At 33.0% G+C, this 21142-nt stretch overlaps 1 protein-coding gene across 3 annotated transcripts in view; it reads right to left on the reverse strand.

Annotated features, from left to right (window-relative positions):
- The window catches only part of LOC145268718 (COP9 signalosome complex subunit 1-like), an 87984-nt gene that overhangs the window by 29501 nt on the left and 37341 nt on the right, over positions 1–21142 (reverse strand). For all 3 annotated transcript variants that reach the window (XM_080124266.1, XM_080124267.1, XM_080124268.1), the window contains exons 6-9: positions 15893–15970; positions 14445–14573; positions 8841–8932; positions 5564–5669 (exon numbers count right to left, since the gene is read on the reverse strand). In XM_080124266.1, the coding sequence (XP_079980392.1) occupies positions 5564–5669; positions 8841–8932; positions 14445–14573; positions 15893–15970 (405 nt within the window). The remainder of the gene's footprint in view (positions 1–5563; positions 5670–8840; positions 8933–14444; positions 14574–15892; positions 15971–21142) is intronic.

A 21142-nucleotide genomic window follows, 5' to 3' on the forward strand; every position in this document is an offset into this window, starting at 1 on the left:
TAACTTACTAATATATATATATATATTTTATAACTTACTAATATATATATATATTTTATAACTTACTAATATATATATATATTTTATAACTTACTAATATATATATATATATTTTATAACTTACTAATATATATATATATATTTTATAACTTACTAATATATATATATATATATATATTTTATAACTTACTAATATATATATATATATATTTTATAACTTACTAATATATATATATATATATATTTTATAACTTACTAATATATATATATATATATATATATTTTATAACTTACTAATATATATATATATATATATATTTTATAACTTACTAATATATATATATATATATATATTTTATAACTTACTAATATATATATATATATATATTTTATAACTTACTAATATATATATATATATTTTATAACTTACTAATATATATATATATATTTTATAACTTACTAATATATATATATATATATATTTTATAACTTACTAATATATATATATATATTTTATAACTTACTAATATATATATATTTTATAACTTACTAATATATATATATTTTATAACTTACTAATATATATATATTTTATAACTTACTAATATATTTTATATATATATTTTATAACTTACTAATATATTTTATATATATATTTTATAACTTACTAATATATTTTATATATATATATTTTATAACTTACTAATATATTTTATATATATATTTTATAACTTACTAATATATTTTATATATATATTTTATAACTTACTAATATATTTTATATATATATTTTATAACTTACTAATATATTTTATATATATATTTTATAACTTACTAATATATTTTATATATATATTTTATAACTTACTAATATATATATATATATATAAAGAGAGAGGGGAGCTAAAAGAAAAAATAAGATCAATTCTTTAAGAGGAGACTTATTGGGACAATACAAAGCTCAAATTGTTTTGGAGCTTATATAGAAATTAATAAAGAAAGAAAATGGTAATATAAAACTATATACTAATAAACAGTGCCTGCAAAAAGACAGTCTGCACTTGTAATTTTCAAAAACTGCTAATTTAAGCTACATTTAATGTAACTGTTTAAACAAGCTATACCTCATCTGATTCACCTTTTATTCCTCTATAATTTTACCTATTCATATTTGACTTTTGATTGAAATATTCCAGTGTTCACGTCAATTTAAAAAAATAACTTCAAATTGGGGAGGCAAAAAAAAAAAGTCAGCTGCAACAAATTCGCTTAAACCAGCTTAAATTATCGGCCCTAAATCAGTTTTAAATATCCACCAACAGGTAACAAAGCATCTCTAATCGTAATTGTTGTTATTCCAGGTTATACAACGTAACATTTAGTCAATATGCCACAACTTTCTGTTAGTGATCATTCGGAGCTCATTAATCTCCACCTTTCTGGTTTATCCAATCGAGAAATCGGCCGCAGATTGAAATGTGATGAGAAAATGGTACAAAAGACTGTGCAAAACCACCAAAACACCAGCAGTGTTCATGATGCCCCTAAATCTGGTCATACTAGAGTTACTTCTAACAGGGAAGACAATGCTTTCAAGATCCGCAGCCTAAGAAACAGATTTGAAACGGCTCCCCAAATCCAACAACAGTGCAATCTCGTTAAAAAATGCTCTCTTTCTACTGTCAAAAACAGAGTAAAGGAATCTAATTTGCAAGAATATGTTGCAAGACGCAAGCCAATGATTTCTATAAAGAACAGAAAGCGCCATCTGGACTTCGTCAGATGCAATGAAGATCATGACTCTTCATATTAGTCAGAAGTGCTTTTTAGCGATGAAAGCAAGTTCAATAGGCTAGACAATGATGGTAAGCAGTACATCTAGTGGAGGAAAGACAAAGAATTTAATCCTAGGTGCTCAGTTTCAATGCTGCAAGGTGGTGGAGATTCAGTTTGGGTGTGAGGCATTATTAGTACCAATGGTCCAGGGACTATAATTCGCTTGCAAGGTTGAATTAATTCGACCAAGTACATTAATATGTTGACTGAGCATTTTCTACCCTACTTTGGTCGGAATTTGGATGATAATCCCATCTTCATGCTCCCATTCACACAGCTGGCAATGTCAAGAGGTTCCTGGAAGAGCATGATATTCCTTGTCTTCAGACCTCAATCCTATCGAAAACGTATGGCATTACATCAAGCAACAGCTATGCAATGATAAAATTTCAAATTTGGAAGAACTTTGGACAAAAATTAAAGAAAAGTGGGATGCCCTTTCCCTGGAGTATTGCTGCAGTCTAATTCAAGGAATTCCCAAAAGATTGCAGGCTGTCAAATTTCAGAATGGCTATGCTACTAAATATTAACTAGTTCATTATGTTCCTGTTGTATTTGTGTTGCATTAATGTCCTAAAGTTACATTTAAATAATTTTCCATTGCGTGGACTTTCTTTTTGCCTCCTCAATTTGAAGTTATTTTTTTTTTTAAATTGACATGAACACTAGAATATTTCAATTAAAAGTCAAATATAAACAGGTTAAATTATAGAAGAATAAAAGGTGAATCAAATGAGGTATAGGTTGTTTAAAGAGTTACATTAAATTTAGCTCAAATTTGCAGTTTTTGAAAAAAATTACAAGTGCAGACTTTCTTTATGCCGCCTGTGTATATATAGATTCATTCATTTATTCAATAAGGGTGATATATCAATTAGGGGTGTTGGGTAAGTGAACTCTTTATACCATGGTATTTCGAAACATATCGTTTATCATTTCTAGTTGGCACTTGAAAAAAAGAAAATCACTTGCAAATGTGAAGCTCTGTGTATGTGATATTTATTGCATTTGTGATTTTTTTCTTTTTTTTTTTTCAAGTGGCAACTAGAAATAATAAACCGCTCATCTTGACGATTGTTTTTTTTTGTTTTTTTTTTCAACGACAATCTACCAAAGTTCATTATGGACTGAAAAATGTCTTTTCAACCTTTAAATTTTTTTTAATAAAACAAATTATTTAAACAATAAAAGTTTATTAGAACAATTATTATTATTTTTTTTTTTTTTAACAAAAGGCTGTTTAAAAAAAAACAAAAAAACACACCTGAAGAAATGTGAAGGTTTATATTTTCAAGTCTCAGCATAAAATCTGGTAGACATTTAGAATTAAACTCGTTTAGGCAAAAAACAGAAAAACATTTATGTACATACTTGTCACTGAACGGAGCATCATATTCCAAAAATCGTGTGGATTTGGCTAGTAAACAAAAATATTTAGTGGTTAAAGGTCAACTAAAGATAAATTTGTGTGTAGAGCCCTGGTATATGTGAAATATATCGTCAAGTTGAAATGCAAAATGTCCATTTCAACATGACACATTTCTACTACGTCTATCACTAGGAAAAATCAATTGTAAAAGTGATATTCTCCTAAAGGTTGAAGGTTCAATTCTCAGTGTGGGCAACTGAAAAATACAATTGCAAATTATTTAGAATCTCTATCCAGTCATCATGGCTGACGGAGTATGCTACCCCGTGAAGTAAATAAAGGTTTCCGTTTGGAATTTTGTCCAAATTCCAGAGTTTGACAAAAGACACGTGAAAATGACACTCAATCTTTTTTTTTTTTTTTTTACACAAAGGTGTCACCACTTATCAAGGCCTGGAGGCCATTCAAGGATAAGGGTTAATGAGTGTATAGTGGTCAAGGGGAACATGTCAGTCATCGTTAGTGGAAATTTGGTAAATTTGGATTACTTAAGAGGATGGCTCACAAAGAATTTGTTCACATTGGACTTGAAGACATCCATATTGTAGTCAGTTTGAAAGTAGGAAAACAGAAGAGAGTTCCACAGGCGTGCAGTTCTAAGAAAGAAGCTTTGTTCATGGAATCTACGTTTAGGTTTAGCCACAGATAAAGAGTGTGGGGAAATTATTGATAGTGGCTTTGGCTAGACAAGTGTTAGGTGGTCAGACATTTTCAGTTCTATGCCCCTGACCCCATGCTTTGGCCAAGCATCTATCATCTGCCATCCATATGCATGAAGGAAAACATGTCACACATTTACAATTCAAATATTGACAAAAAAAATAATGTCTTTTGAACTGATAAAAAAAAAACATTGATAATCATAAACTAAAAAGTAAAATACTTGACCATAGTCAAGGGCAACCTGAAGGCTGCCTTTCCATAAACTACTACACCAAGAAAAGGGGGAACCACTCATTTTTCCGAATTATTCTAATTACTATTAATTCCTACCTTATAATCTTGAGTCTTCAGCAAGCGGAGTGCATCAACTACCATTTTTTTAATTATTAGTATAAGGTAGAATCCTAGAACACTTAACTAGCATGACCTGTAGAAATTCAACAGCTGACTCATCTCCATATATAATAAAATGACTGCATAAATTGCTATCTAGACCAAAGTATTGTAGATTTGCAACAACAGATGCCACATACAAATTCAATACATCTAGACTAATAGCCACTATTTTATGTAGCTTTTGAACACTGTTACAGACGCATTCAATCGTGATATTGGATCCTACGAGCAACACCATCACAATCGCAACATCTTTAGATGAAGGAGTCCTTATTTTTCTAAATATTTAGTCCTAACACTGCCACTAGTTGTCACCGGGACGAATTCTACATGTTCCACAGATTCTGTAATTACACCAACCGTAACTGGCTCATACATAATCTTTCCAATTTCCGATTAATAAATAATAAAGTTTCCCTTTCCAAAGTCTGTCCATTCTGATAATCACATTGACACACGTTGAACCTGGTCAGTACTAAATGGGTGACCACTTGGGACTTCCAGGTGCTGTATGTGCTCTCTGCTTATCTCGGCATTGTTTCCAGTCGTCTTGGACTTCTTGCCACTGGACTCAGACAGTGCAAATCAGGAAAGGTGTGGTTCGAGATTGCGCAACCCTTGCCTCACAATTACACATGCAGCTACTTCTACAGGGGGTATCCTTTGTCTTTTAAGACTGAACAGAGGCATCGACCATTTGTTATTCATTTACAAGTTACTCAAGAAACTATAAATGCCGTCAAATTAAGGTGAATGTGAAAAGTCAATTTAACTTTTTTTTTAACATTACCTTATTAATGCTATACAATTTCCATATATGGCTATATTCAAGATGTTAACTCTAGACTAAATTGAAGAGGTTAGCTCCCAAATATTTGCGTTTGAATGATAGGCAAAAAAAAAAAAAAACAATAAAAATACATGTTTTATTGTACTACTTGATTTTTGGAAAATGATCTTTTCTATTCAGTCACGGTTATGCATAGAATAATTTTTTTTTTTTTTTTTTTTTTTTTTTTAAATCCAGGTGTAATTCTGTACAATCATCCATTCCATTTTAATAAAATAAAAATTCCTAATTTCATTAGATTTAGCCGAATTATCTCCCCTTTTTTGCAAACCGTTTGGGAAATTGCGAAGCTCTTCTAGGTTGCACAAGTAAGGAGTTTACCGTGTTCTTTTAAAATTTGTATACTTCAGAATAGAAAAGTAAATAGCTAGCCGCATCCGATTACTCACCTTGATTTTTTCCAACAATGTAAAGAAGGAATGGTATTTGCATTGGTGGAACATGTCTACAATTTTCCGAAGTATAGGTTCACTCTCAAAGAACATTTTGAAACTACTGAAATAAATGAATACGCAAAAAATATCAATAGCGTTTTTTATTTTAATAGCCAAAAGCAATTTTTTTTTTTTTTTAATTTAACTGCGTGTTGGCATCAAAAAAAAAAAAAAAAAGTTAGCCAATTCAGAATCTTAACTCATTGTTCTAAAAACAGGTAACTATTTTAAAAATTGATAAAGACCATAATAGATTACACAGGTTTAAATAAAAAACTAACTATATTTAAAAAAAAAAAAAAAAAAAAAAAAAAAAAAAAAAAAAAAAAAAAAACCTAAATGTTTTAAAAACATTAACACAAAATAAAATATATAAAAATACAAACTTTTTTATCAATTGTGTTTTTTTAAATTGCATATCTTTTTAAATAACTGTTTAAAAAGATATGCGATTGAAAATATATATATATATAAGATATATATAAGATATGCGATTGAAGAATGGCAAAAATAATTTATAAAAAGTTTACATATTTTTATTAAAAAAAAAAAATAAAAAATAAAAAATAATAATATATATATATATATATATATATATATATATATATATATATAATTGAAAATTGTATCGATTCTATGCTTCCATACCTAAATTGAGACGCAGGTGCCAACTTCCAGTGTTGGAAAAGTTAGGGTGTCCTTTTATACATCATTACCCATTTTTTCCTTAGAATTCTTAGTAGAAAAAAGTTACCTCCCTTAGAACAAGGAGTTAAGATGATTCCGAACTGCGAAAATTTAATTTACACTCATAAAAACGCAATTTTTTGGTTATTAGGTTGCTAGTTTCCAAGAACATTTTGAAACGACCACAATAAATGAAAAAAAAACTAATAAATGAATAAGTAAAGCATTTAATAGTCCAAACATTTTTTTTTTTTTGCTATAAAACACTGGATCGTCCGTGTGTCTTTGCTTGAATCTTGTGTACACATATAACATTTAAATGTTATCTATAAATATAAAAGCGAAAATGTGCGTTTGTGTGTATGTATGTGTGTGTTTTTGTGTATGTCCGCAAAAGGCTTTTTTCCAGATTGCTTGCGTCCAGAAAGCAATCTTTTGATCAATGCGGGGACACACACACACACACTTCACTTCTCAACATATTGGCGGGGGAAACAAACAAATACGCAGAAACTCGCCTGCAGCACCAAAATTAAGTCATGTGATGCTTTGACCTCATTAAATTCACGCACCTGTCATTAAACTTTATAATCGTTAAATTAAAACGGTTTTCAAGTCGTCTCCCTCCATGGCCGAGCAGGTAAGATGTCAGGTTTTTTTCCCTTTCTTTTCCACCTTCGCGTCAAGGCTTCAGGTTCGAGCCTACCTTCCTACCAAAGCTATTTTTTTTCTTTTACACCTCCAAACACCCTCGGGTAACCCCGCTAGTCAATCTTCTATATATATATAAAAGCGAAAATGTGTGTATGTATGTGTGTGTGTGTGTGTTTGTATGTCCTCCAAAAACTTTCGACGGTCCACGGATTTTCGCCAGATAGGTATCATTTACAAGCTCGAACCATCGGCCAACAAATATCGAAAAATTGGCCCGAAACATTAATTCCTTAACCCTCAACCAGACCCGTTTTTACCAGGAGAGGGTCGAAAAAAAATGGTATCTTCATGACAAGATGGCTTCTATGTATGCGTCGACATACACAAAAGACGTAGTTGAATTCGTTTAAATACTATAAAAACCGACCTACTTTCGCTCACGCGTCTAAAGCATGATGGGTTAAGTGACAGCGTCGTTATCTTAAGATTTCAGGTTCAATCCCAGTTATCAGATATTTTTTTTTCGATTTTTAAGCATTTGATATTGAAACAAGGTTATTGATACCATACACCCCCCCCACACACACTTTTCGCTGTGTTTTTTTGTTTTTTTCTCCTTTTTTGGTTTTTGTTTATCCGATTGTTTTAAAGAAGTTTTATGTCCGTTCGCTGTTTTTTCTTGCTTTGTTTTTTCCGATTTTTTTAAAAGTTAAGTTTAAACAGGGTTATTAATTTGCTTATTCTTTACCCGCCCCCTACACACCGCCAAACACCCGGGCAATGCCGTCCTTTTTTATTTTTGGTATTTGTTTTTCCGATTTTTAAAAAGTTTTACGTTCGTTTGCTGTTTTTTTTTTTTTTTTTTTTTTTTCTGATTTTTTTTAAGTTTAAACAGGGTTATTACTTCGCTTATTATTTAACCCCCCACTCCACACACCGGGTACCCCCACTAGTAAATATATATATATATATATATATATATATATATATAAAAGGCAAAATGTGTGTGTGTATGTGTGTTTATATGTTTCAAATTTTCGACAGAGGCGACAGATCTTCACAAGATCGTGTCATTTTAAAGCTCGACCCTTCAGATGACAAATATCAAAAAATTAGCCAAAAACATTAATTGCCTCACCCTAAACTGGGCAGTTTTTTTTTTTTTTTACAAGGGGGGGGGGGGGGGTCGGGGGGGGGGAGTCGCCATTTTTGCAAGTCATCGTATCGGTTGGATTGACTATGCTTAATTTCAACGTTCCGAAGTTCCGGTCAGACGATGGAGACATCGGCAAAGAAGTCATGTTTTTTTTTACTCCTTTGCATTACATGTTCGAACCTGCCTGCCTACTCTTTTTCTCTCCCCACTCAAACTGCCCACTGTTGTTTCAACCCCCCCCCCCTTACCACTTTTTTTTTTTTAACACTCCTCTCCATCCTGGGTTCCTTACTCGACCCATGCACTTGCAACTATAGCACTTTTTTTTTTTTTTTTAAAAACACCTTTTGATCTCCTTCCCCCTGGGGTTCCTTATTACACCAACTCGACATACCCGGGCAACGCCGGGTACCCCCCGACAGTCTTATATAAATACTATATAAGGAAGGTAATGTTTGAATAGAAAGGTTTGAATGATACCTAAGAGTTAGAGGTGACTCCAAATGGAAGTCAATGAAATCACATGATTTTCGGGATAAGATTTTTGCCTCTTAGCTGGCAAAATTCCAAGGAGAGAGATATAATGAGAGGGCAGGTGTGCACAATGTAACTGGATGTTGTGAGACAAAGTGTTTGATTATCTGTCAGACACTCGCCTTGTTGATTAAGTTCATCGATATTTTGTGGCAGGCATCAAGTTATAAATATTTATATAGACTGAAAAAATATACTTACAGACCGAAAAGATTTTTCCGCAGTTCTTGTCGATCAAGTGTAGCTAGTGAACACAATGTGGCATAGATGACCACATCATTCACGGTAAGAAGCTTTAAAAAATCAGAGAATGTAAAAAAAAAAAGAAAAGTTCAGAGAATGTAAAAAAAAAAAAAGAAAAGTTCAGACAATGTAAAACAAAAATTCCGGCAATGTAAAACAAAAATTCCGGCAATGTAAAACAAAAAAATTCCGGCAATGTAAAAAAAAAAAATTCCGGCAATGTAAAAAAAAAAAAAATTTTCCGGCAATGTAAAAAAAAAATTCAGGCAATGTAAAAAAAAAAAAAATTCAGGCAATGTAAAAAAAAAAAAAATTCAGGCAATGTAAAAAAAAAAAAATTCAGGCAATGTAAAAAAAAAAAAAAAATTCAGGCAATGTAAAAAAAAAAAAATTCCGGCAATGTAAAAAAAAAAAAAAAAAAAAAAAAAATTCCGGCAATGTAAAAAAAAAAAAATTCCGGCAATGTAAAAAAAAAAAATTCCGGCAATGTAAAAAAAAAAAATTCAGGCAATGTAAAAAAAAAAAATTCAGGCAATGTAAAAAAAAAAAAAATTCAGGCAATGTAAAAAGAAAAAAAAAAAATTCAGGCAATGTAAATTCAGGCAATGTAAAAAAAAAAAAATTCAGAAAAAAAAAAAAATTCAGAAAAAAAAAAAAATTCAGAAAAAAAAAAAAATTCAGAAAAAAAAAAAAATTCAGAAAAAAAAAAAATTCAGGCAATGTAAAAAAAAATTCAGGCAATGTAAAAAAAAATTCAGGCAATGTAAAAAAAAATTCAGGCAATGTAAAAAAAAATTCAGGCAATGTAAAAACAAAAAATTCAGGCAATGTAAAAACAAAAAATTCAGGCAATGTAAAAACAAAAAATTCAGGCAATGTAAAAACAAAAAATTCAGGCAATGTAAAAAAAAAGAAAAAGAAAAAAAGACAATGTAAAAATTGTTTTTGAAACTATGACTACGGATCTAATTCAATGTAAATTTGAAATATTTGCAATTTCAAACGAGACATCATCTATAATATAAATCTCACCTGTCTGTTTAAATGTATGTATGTATGTATGTATGTATGTCTTGCAAAAACTTTCGAAAGGCGCAGATTTTCATGAGATCGGTATAGTTTTGAAACAACCCTTCGGATGACAAATATCGAAAAATTGGCTAAAACATTCCTTCACCTTAACTGGGCACTTTTCTACAGGGAGGCGTCGCTTTTTTTTTCCGATATTTTCAAAAGTAATCGCCTCTTTTCGATTGACTAGCTTTAATTTAAGCCTACGTCACTTTCTGTTTGGCGATGAGCGCAATAGCTAACAAGTCAGGGTTTTTTTTTTTCACTTTCTTTTCCTCCTTCACGGTACAGGTTCGAGCCTGCCTGCCTACTACCACTTTTTTTTTTTTTTTTTTAATGCTCAACACACATTCAAACACCCGGGTAATGCCGGGCACCCAGGCTAGTCTATTATATAAAGGGGAAATTGAACGAGAGCATTTGTGTATGCCCACAGAAGGTTTTTCCTCGTATTTCAGCAACTTTTCTGTTACAAAATTCGCGCTATCATTTCATTTTGCTCTAGCATGAGGTTTGACCTAGAAAAGCAGACGTTGACGTTCGTTTAAGAACCTGCTTTTTTTAAACCATTTAATTTCAACCTTTCACACTTCTCTGCCCTCTTAGCGCCGTCGTAAGTTACCAGGCTTTCTTTTTTGACTTCACCTCAAGGCTTCGGGTTTGAGCCTACCAAAACTTTTTTCTTTTACACCTTCAAACACCCGAGCAATGCCGGGCACCCCCGCTAGTGTATATATATATATATTGTAAAGAAATGAACCATAGCAGAAATTCAGTTGACTAAAATAAGATGGAAAACGGGGTGAAGAAAAAATATGGGGGAAGTTACATGTAACAGATGTACAATTCTGTAAAATAAATAAGTCTATTAAAAAAAAAAACGAGATAGCTAAAATACACCAGAAACGCTTTTTGTTCAGACTAACTTTTCAAGGATATATGTCTGAAAAATGATTTTTTTTTTTAGAATATTAGGTAGTGGAATGGAGTAAGAGTGGAGAGGAGGTTAAAAACTGTGATTACCTAAATAATTCTAATTGAAGCCAGAGGTTTCTCTGCTTGCACAAAGTAGGGGGGTTGGAAATGATGGCAAGTGCCTTGAGGATAGACAGGTGGAACTTTGTACGTCCTCGGTGCAAAACAGAAAAACACTCCGGAGAGAATGCAAGCCCACAATCCTTTTTATCAACTAAGTGTTGGTCGATGGACGATTCTACCGATTGAGACCTTCTGGTCGGATGGAGCGGGGAACATGTTGGCCGATTCTAACCTGAAGACGCTGGGTAGTCTTGCCTATATAGATAGCATCACACCGACGTTGAAATTTGTAAACAATATTGCTTGATTGAGAGAGGCAAGACATCCTTACGAAAAGACGGAAAGGCGAATTTTGTGGAAAAAGCAATTCGGAGGGATAGAGCACCAAAATTAGAAGAAACCAGAGCGGAAATCTTATCAGCAATAAGTTGGCCTTCAGGTCCAATCCAGGGTAACTTAAGGTATACCTGGAGTCTAGATGGACCATATTTTTGTAGCTCAGAAAACTTAATCTTATTAGAAACCTAACCCCTCAGGCACTTGTTATTTGTTCCCCACCTTTTATTAATTCGGATATTGACAACATTAAAAGGATTTTCATTATGAATTGATATCCACCTCCATTAGTTAAAGTTATCTATAAATATAAAGGCGAAAATGTATGTATGTATGTACGCTTTTCCTCGATGTCCACAAAAGGCTTCTTTCAGAGAAGCGCTCGCTTGCTTCACAACTTCTTAAAACTTTTTATATCATCTATAAATTGTAATATCTCACAGTTAACCACGGAGCTTGCCTGTCTATTTAATTTTATTGACTTTCAAACGTTAATTATTCCACATTTCCCCGCATCGGCACGCGTTACATTCGGTTTTCGGTATAAACAAAAAAGCTTGACTAATCACAGGCCCAGAGCCAGTGGTCTCTAGAGAGCTAAGTAACGTTTGGTCAATGTCGACTTCGTCATATCAGACGGTAGCTTTCATTTCGAGATAAGGGAGCAGGTTTTTAAAAACAAACAAACCGATTTATTGACCTCATTAAAAACTGTCCCGCACAAAATGCTAACTGCTGAATAGCTATCGCCGTCACGTCAATCAAAAACGAGCACCTGTTTTTTTTTTTTCACACTTTACTATTTTCGAACTGCGCCTCGTCAAGGCTTTTTTTTTTTCATGGGCACCCGTTTTTTTTCACACACACCTACAAACACCCGGGCAACGCTGGGTACCCCTCGCTAGTTAATAAGAAAATTCAATCTTGCTAAAAAAAAAAAAAAAAAACATCTGAAGAAATTTAGATTTTTATACCTTCAAGTCTTGACATAAAATTCAGTGCATACGTAGAATTACTTAAAAAACAGAAAAATCTTTGATTTACATATTTGTCATGGAACGAAGATGTCATATTCCAAAAATTACATGGGTTTGGCTAATAAATGAAAATATTTAGTCAAAGGTCATTTAAGGTCAACTAAAGACAAATTTGTTCATAAAGCCCTATAAGAAGGTCTGCTTTTCCCCAGCTGCTTTTCCAGTACTGTAAACTGCCATACATTGCACAGGATCTCAATCAGCAAATGTTTTAAAAGATGTCCTAGTTCTGGAATTTTTAATTGAAATCAAAGTTTAATAAACAATGGTATTTGTGACTGTGATATTATCGATGTCTCTCCCCCTTCCCAAGTGTTAGAAGAAAAAGAAAAATATAAAGAAAGAGGAAATAGGTTTATTTGGGAGATCAAAGAGGTGGAAAATGTGGTTGAAAGAGAATGGATAGGAATTTGTTCACCAAGGTAGACAAAGGAGAGCTTAAATGGTGTTGTAATTAAGGTGAAAAGAAAAAAAAAGGAAAAAAAAAGAAAAAAAAAAAAAAGATTAAAATTATTTATATTGTTTTCACTTCTCATCTTGCATATTTAGAATTAGTTTCCGGATTGGCAAGAAGTTTTACGACAGCTTGACGATGGTTGGAAGTGTTGGGTTTTGTGGCAATAAGTTTTTATGATAGTTGGGAATGTTTTATGACATTTTACAACAGTCCAGTTGAGAACAGTGGTCAGTTGAACACAGAAGCAGATTGTAACATGAACCAAGTTGGGAAATCAAAATGTATTGATAGACTGACTGACAAACAAAGCTTTGACAGTAGATGCAGACATTGCACAGGATCTCAATCAGCACCAAATGTTTTAAAAAGTTCTTAATTTTTAAATGAAATCAAAGTTTAATAAACAATGGTGATATTATCGATATCTCTCCCCCTTCTCAAGTGGTAGAATGTAAAGAAAATTTTTTATTTATTTATTTTTTTTTTTATGTAGGAGTCACCATCAAGACCCAGACACCACTTGAGGATAAGGGTTGTAGATTGTACAGTAGTCAATGAGATAATATTGTAGTAATCGTTAGTAATGGAAATTTGGTAAATTGGATTACTTAAGGGGGGGGGGGCATTCAAGAATTTGTTTATGCTGGACTTGAAGACAACCAAGTTGTAGTCAGCTGGGAAGCAGGCAAATGGAAGAGAGTTCTACAGGCATGCAGTTCTAAGAAAGAAGCTTTGTACATGCAATCTACGTTTTGATTTAGGCACAGTTAAAGAGTGGGGAAAATTATTGACAGTGGTTTCAGCTAGACTGGTGTTTTTCATGAAAGAATTGCAAGGGGGGGACCAGAGATTGGAGCTATATATATATATATATATATATTAGCATTTCAGCTTGACATTGCCTGGGCGTTTGGAGGCGTATGTTGAGCAAAACAAAAAAAAAAAAAAAAAAAAGCGGCTAATTTTTTTTTTAGTATGACCCCTTAATATTTATTGTTTTGGGTTCAAATCAAGTTATTAAGTTAGATCCATGTCCAAGGAACCTATATCTAAAATTTCAAGTCTTTAGATCCAAAATTGTCGTTGAACAACAGCCAAATTTCTGGGCGAAAACCGATCAAAGATTTTCCCAAATCTCAGTACTTTGTATATCAAATTTTTAGTATGTAGACTTAAAATTGACAGAGTTATTGCGTAGAGAAATGTAGAAAAAAGACACGTTCACTTATATATATATATATATATATATATATATAACATAAGAGGAAATAGGTTTATTTAGGAGATCAAGGAAGTAGAAAATGTGGTTCAGAAATTCGATGGTGTCATACACACATCCAGAGAGCAACTAATATTTGCAGAAAATAACAGAGCATGTTACTATTGTTTTATCTTTTTTTTTATACTTGTAAATCAGTGCACCACATCTCCCTTGGCAGTCACCAATGCATAAAAGACAGCAATATATTCAGAACTAGAGAAGATGAAAGACAAATCAACTGCACATGGCATTGAGGTCAGCGATGTTGTTGAGTAGGGGACCAGTTAGTTTTGTCACAACTTGATGGGTCACATGATGGGTCAGGTAGATAAAGCCAAGCTTTGTTATAAGATGGAACTTACCTCTGTGTATTTGAAATTCTCAAATGAAGCTTGAAGGAAATTTCTGGCTGCAGGCCTGTATTTTCCCATGACTAAATCGTATAATCCTGCAGCACATTTCACTTTAGTTGTAAGAACCAAATCGTCTCCCTTGAAAAAAAAAAAAAAAAAAAATATTCCAGTAAAATTGAAAATAGAGTACACCGATATCACAAAAAAGAGGGACGTTGCAAAAAAGAAAAGAGGGATGATAAAAAAGGGATCATGAAGAATGATACAATTTTTTTTTTTTTTTTTTTTTACAAGGTGGTCGCCACTTATCAAGGCCCGGAAGCCACTCATGGATAAGGGTTATTGTAAGTACAGTATGTTAGTGTGGATATTTTAGAGTCTACTTAAGGGGGCGGTTCATCAGGAATTTGTTTACTTTGGACTTGAAGACATCCAAGTTGTAGTCAGGAGGGAATCAGGCAGACGGAACAGAGTTCCACAAGCGTGCAGTTCTAAGAAAGAAGCTTTGTTCATGGAATCTACGTTTTGATTTAGGCATAGATAAAGAGTGGGGAAAGTTTTTGACAGTGGATTCAGCTAGATGGGTGTTTTTTGTGAAAGATTGGCGAAGGGGGACCAGAGATTGGAGATCAGATGAGCACCTGCCATGGAAATAACGATAAAACAAAGATAGGCTCGCAACGTCTCTTCTGTGGGAGAGAGGTTGCAGGGAAGAGAAAAGGGCATCCCTCACTAAGCCACAAAGTCTATTTTGTACTCTGTCAAGGCAGGATAGGCTGTTTTTAGCAGCTCCTGCCCAGATATGGCAGCAGTATTCCATCCTTGGACGTACTTGGCTTTTATATAGATAGAGAATTGCATCAGTAGTGAGATATCTTCTGGGGCGGTAGAAGGATCCCACCAGCTTTCCAGCGACCTTGGCAACAGACTTGATGTACGTGTTCCATTTCAGATCAGGAGTGAAGGTCAAGCCCAGAAGCTTGTCAAAACATGGGGCTTCTCCTAGACAAGAGCCATCCATTTCAATTTATGCCAGATGGGGATCAGTGTGCAATGTCAGTCTTAAAGATGATCTCAGTGGAAGATTAATCTGGACTGTATAAGGAGATTTGTGTAGAATAGGAGATTCCACACATATATAAGTCATATTCAAAGAATGGAGGAGAGCTCTTAATATAGTTGAGTTAGCAAGGTCAATAGGAAGGCGAAGGAAAACAGGAGAATGATAAGGGTGTATTTGAGAGAAAGATAGAATAATGACCTGGTCAGAGATAACTTTAGAAATCAATTGCTAAAGGCCATCTAGCTCATGATAAAATGTAAAACGGACATTAAACCAAATATGATGATGAAATGAAGGGATGAGAGTTCTTGGGTTAGTAGATGTAGAATAGTTGAGGTAACAGGGTCTGTTGGCAGGGAAAGGCCAAGAAAAGGCCATGAAAAATGTATGATACCTCAGATCGACGTATTGCAAGCTCAGCTTTCTGAACATGATTACCAACTTGTTGCCAGTTTCGGGTAAAACAACCCACCTGTAGGAGAAAAAAAAAAAAAAAAAAAAAAAATTAAAGTAATTGGCCATATGTTTTTTAATTTGAGAGAAAGAAAAAAAAGAGGTCTTATTTAGAATTACATTAAAAAAGTAACAGCAATATCTTCATGTATGTACTCGTCATAAGATGTCATACTCCAAAAATCAAATTGATCAAGTAACTTTTATATAGAAAATCTTAAATGATTTTTAGCAATTTTAAGAGTAAATTCAAAAAAATTGACAAATTCAAAAAAATTGACAAATTCAAAAAAATTGACAAATTCAAAAAAATTGACAAATTCAAAAAAAATTGACAAATTCAAAAAAATTAATTCAAAAAAATTATTAAATTCAAAAAAATTATTAAATTCAAAAAAATTATTAAATTCAAAAAAATTAATAAATTAAAAAAAATTAACAGTAAATTCAAAGGTCAATTTTGATAGGTCAAATTTTGTTGTCTCTCCTTTTTTTTTTTATAAACAATGGCTGCCAGATTATTTAACAGCTAAAAATTATAAAATTTGATATTCTTTAAGAAAAACTACTTTAGCAATTTGATTTTTGGAATATGACATTTGTTCAGTGATATGCGGTATTACGAGAGAGCATTTTCCTAATAGAAAGTGTTATGACATTCTATTTTTCTGATAAAAATGGATAGAATATAAAAATATTCTATTTTGAAAGTTTTCTACCTCCGATACCACTTACACCATTGCCGATTCGTTCATAAGGGATAGTACGAAGAAACACCAGTTTGGAATCGTAGTTGCTTAAAAAAAAAAAAAAAAAAAAAAAAAAAAAAAAATGGAATGTCATTTTATTTCATTTTGTAGCTGATTAAAAAAAAAACCTGGAATGGACTGCGTGAAACACACCATTGGATTTAAGCGAATCAAATGGTTATTTATGCTATTTTTTCTTTTTCGCCACCACTGTGTTCTTTTGTTTTCGTTTTTCCAAACACGTCAATCTTTTCCCCTGATTTATGCTTTCTGTTTTTCCGATTTCTTTAAAAACAAATCGTACGTTTGATCGCCGTTTTTTTTTTTTTTTTTTTTTTTGCCAATTATATCCAAATTTAACATTGTTTTTTAATTTTTATTTTGATATTAAAACAGCATTACTTGTTTGCTTATTCTTTACTTTACCCCCACCCCACCTCCAAACAACCAGGCAACGCCGGGTACCACCGCTAGTATGTAATATATTGATGTTGGCATTCTGTAGATGTTCAGTATAAATGGATATACTGATATTATTGTAACTCTTTTGTTAAAACTGCAAAAATATTTATCTAAGCTAGCCAGGTCATAAAATACGCTTAAATATGATATTTTAATTCTTGCAGATTTCGTATATATTATTATAGAGTTGATGTTCTATTGATTTCTATATATTATAAAGTTGTGATTTCAAAACTAAAAAATATATCCATATGACTTGAGCGCATTAGCTTAAATCAAAACCCAAACTTATGAAAAAAAATAAATAAATATATATATATATATAGTTGATAAAACTGGTAATTAGTAAAAACCTGAAGAGAGTGCTCAATACTATTGCAGAGCAAATATGTGTTTTATTTTTTTTATTACCATTTTATTTGTTATATGGTTACATGTTTCGGATGTTGGACCATGTTTATGATCCAACAGCCTCGTCAGACCTTACAGAAATGGTTGTTAGTATTTGGAAGAAGTGTTTTAGAAGAAATACGAGAAAAAAAAGGCGGGGGGGGTAAGAGATAATAAGGAGGAGGGAGACGGGTATCGACAATATTTCAGTTTTGAAGATTAAAATACATTAGATTGTAGCGTGTGTGTGTGGGGGAGGGGTAGCAGATTCAGGTAGGATAGTGGGGGAATTGTTAATTGCCCCCTTATTTACTACACTGTAGTTAAGCGATAAAAGTTTTTCGTTTTTAATAAAATATTCGTTTGGGTATTGCACGTGGAAACAAATCGGAGTTAGAAGGTCGCCATGTTAACTTGTTGTATTCCAAAAGGCCTCGGCAAAGTCTGCTGCCCGGAAGGGTCAGGAGGAAAAAAGTAGTGAGAATTTCAGATTTCGCCTTTTATGTACTCAGCCACGTGATGGAGTTGGCTTGTGATTGGACAAGCTAAGGAGAAAATGGATTTCAAATCTCGAGCCACAAGAATTATCTCCTGCCTGTGATTGTAGCAAGTTTCAGCTGTTACAAGTTCGAAAATATTTCAGTTGAGTTGTTTTAAATGAGCAGACAACATGAAGGCGTTCAAGCAGTAATTGTGTGTGTGTTGCATTTTTTAAGCATGAGTATATAAATAACGGTGTATGATTACGCGAGTTAAGGATTGTTGTGATTGAGACACAGCATTGTCTGAATTTTTGGTCTCAACTGTTTATTGAAAGAAAATCTGTCCCTTCTAAAGAGTTTAGTCGGCTCCCACAAAGACCAATTCGAATAAATTCAGGAAGTTCTGATTAGTCAAAATATAAGCATTTGTTTACAGTAATTCATGCCCGCACGAATTCAGTGTACTGAAATGAGTTTATGCACTTTAATTTTGGACACTGAAGGATAACCTTGTGCTACCAAAACCACTATGTATTAGTAAACTAGCGAGGGGTACCTGGTGTTGCCCAGGTGTTTGGGGGTGTTAAAAAAAAAAAAAAAAAGTATGAGGATCGAACCCGAACCGTTGAGGCAAAGTTGTGAAAAAAAAAAAAAAAAAGTGTGACGTTAACCATTGCCCCACCGCGACATGCTTACAAAAACGTTTGAATTTATTTAATTAGTTGGATTCAGCAGGTGCTCGTTTTTAATGAGTTAATGAGGTCAGTTTGACTGTGAGATTTCATTTACTGCTGAACGCTTTTTTCCTCGCCCCCAAGATGTTATAGGAAAAAGACTAACCCACATGCGGCGAGCGACAAATATTGAATATTTATCTTCCCGAAATCCACCAAATTAAATAGACAGGCGAGCTTCGTTGTTAACTGTGAAATATTACCATTTATATGTGATATAAAAAGTTTTAAAAAGTTGTGAACCGACCGACCGCTTCTCTGAAAGAAGCCTTTTGTAGACACACAGAAAAAGCGAACACACACATACATTTTCGCTTTTATATTTATAGATAGCAAAATATGTAGAAGGGGAGATAAACAGCAGAGGCAATATACATATTAGAAGGTTGCAATTCATGAAATATTTTAAATTTTCTAGAAAACATACAATGTGTTACAATAGTCCTTTTTTGTTTTATTTTTTTATTTTATTTATTTTTTTTTTTTTTTTACAAAGGAAGTCACCACTTATTAAGGCCCGGAAGCCACTCGGGGATAATGGTTATTGCGTGTACAGTAGCCAATGAAATAATATTGTAGTAATCGCTAGTAATGGAGATCTGATAAAGTGTCTTACTTAACGGGGCGGTTCAACAGGAACTTGTTTATGTTGGACTTGAAAACATCCAGGTTGTAGTCAGGTGGGAAACAGGCAAACGGAACAGAGTTCCACAGGCGTGCACTTCTAAGAAAGAAGCTCAGTTCATGGAATATACGTTTTGATTAGGCACAGATAAAGAGTGGGGAAAATTACCGACAGCAACAGATTTTTTGGGAGAAATACTGTGTATTTATTTTCGCCAAGAATTCTTCATAAATTTTGGTTTTAGCTGATGCCAAGTTATTTTTCTTACTTTTAAAATCACTATATATTGGGTAACATTATAATCTATGATATAAATCTCACCTGTCTGTTTAAATGTACGTATGTATTTATGTTTGCCTAAAACTTTCGATAGAGGCAACAGATTTTCACGCGATTGGTATCGTTTTAAAGTTTGACCCTTCAGACGACAAATATAGAAAAATTGGCTAAAAACATTAATTCCTTCACCCTCAACTGGGCACTTTTCTACAGGGAAGGATCACTTTTTTCGCCAATATTTTATAGTCATCCCTTCTTTTAAACCTTTGCGATTTCCGGTTTGGCGATGGATGCAACAGCAAAGACATTACTTTTTTCCTACTCCGCAGTACGGGTTCAAGCCTGCCTGCCTTCCTACTACCATTTTTTTTTTTTGTTCAACACACATCTACAAACACCTGGGCAACACCGGGCACCTAGGCTAGTATATAATAATCGATAGAGAATTAACTATAATAAAACATCTTTTAGTGTGTGTGTGTGTGTGTGTGTGTATCGTTAAAATTATCAACACGCAATCAACACTGACAGAAATGGTTAATTGTAGGTATAGACCATTTCATACCCTCAAAAAAGTTCCAGCAAAAACCTAACAGCCAGCCATGGTTCTCTCCAGAATGTGCTGCTGCCATTGCGCACAGAAATCACTTTTCCATAACTATCAACCATTGTAAGAAAGTAATAAAGAACGCAGGAGAGTTGTATACTCAGTCCGTCAAGTCCAAAGTAGCTGAGCAGCGGCTTGGTTCCCACTGGTTTTGGCAAATAGCAAACAGAATCCTGAACAGAAGCATGTACTCTATTCCAACTATCGTCAATGGACCCGAGGTAATCTCGTCAGCATCAGACAAAGCCAAACTCTTTGCCGCTAATTCTACCCTTTGCAACCAAGGCCGCCAACCTCCAATATTTCCTTCTGTATCAGAAAACACACTATGTAATATACAAATAGCTGTACGTGATGTTGCCAAGCTAATCAAAAACCTTGATTCCAGTAAAGCAACCTTCCCTGACTGTATTCCAATTATAGTACTCAAAAAAAATTTAAACCGGAATTAGCACCCATACTTACAAAACTGTTTAAATGTTGTCTTAAGGAGAATTGTTGGGTTGGGAGGAAAACCAGCTCCCCATAAAAAATGGGGGTGTCCAAATGAAAAGCAATTGTCTGATATAACAGTTTTCGCCACATTGATCAAAGTTGATTTGCTTTCTGGATGTCCCTGGCAGGAAAACAGAGGAGCTGTGTTCGTTTCAGTTAGTTTTAATAGCACTTACTTGATAAAAGTCGATCAAAATAAATCTAGATGCGACGTGCGTTCACAAATCGTAGATATTATCTAGGGAGTATATAAAGAGTTCTTAGATATAGTAACCCCCACGAAAAAAAAAGCCTTTCTTGGACATACAAAAATGCGTGTACCCGTTTTACCTTTTATTTTTATATATATATATATATATATATATTTT

Source organism: Euprymna scolopes, chromosome 44, assembly GCF_053919585.1.
Source record: "Euprymna scolopes isolate OS-2025 chromosome 44, ASM5391958v1, whole genome shotgun sequence".
In the NCBI taxonomy this organism is placed as follows: Eukaryota; Metazoa; Mollusca; class Cephalopoda; order Sepiida; family Sepiolidae; genus Euprymna; species Euprymna scolopes.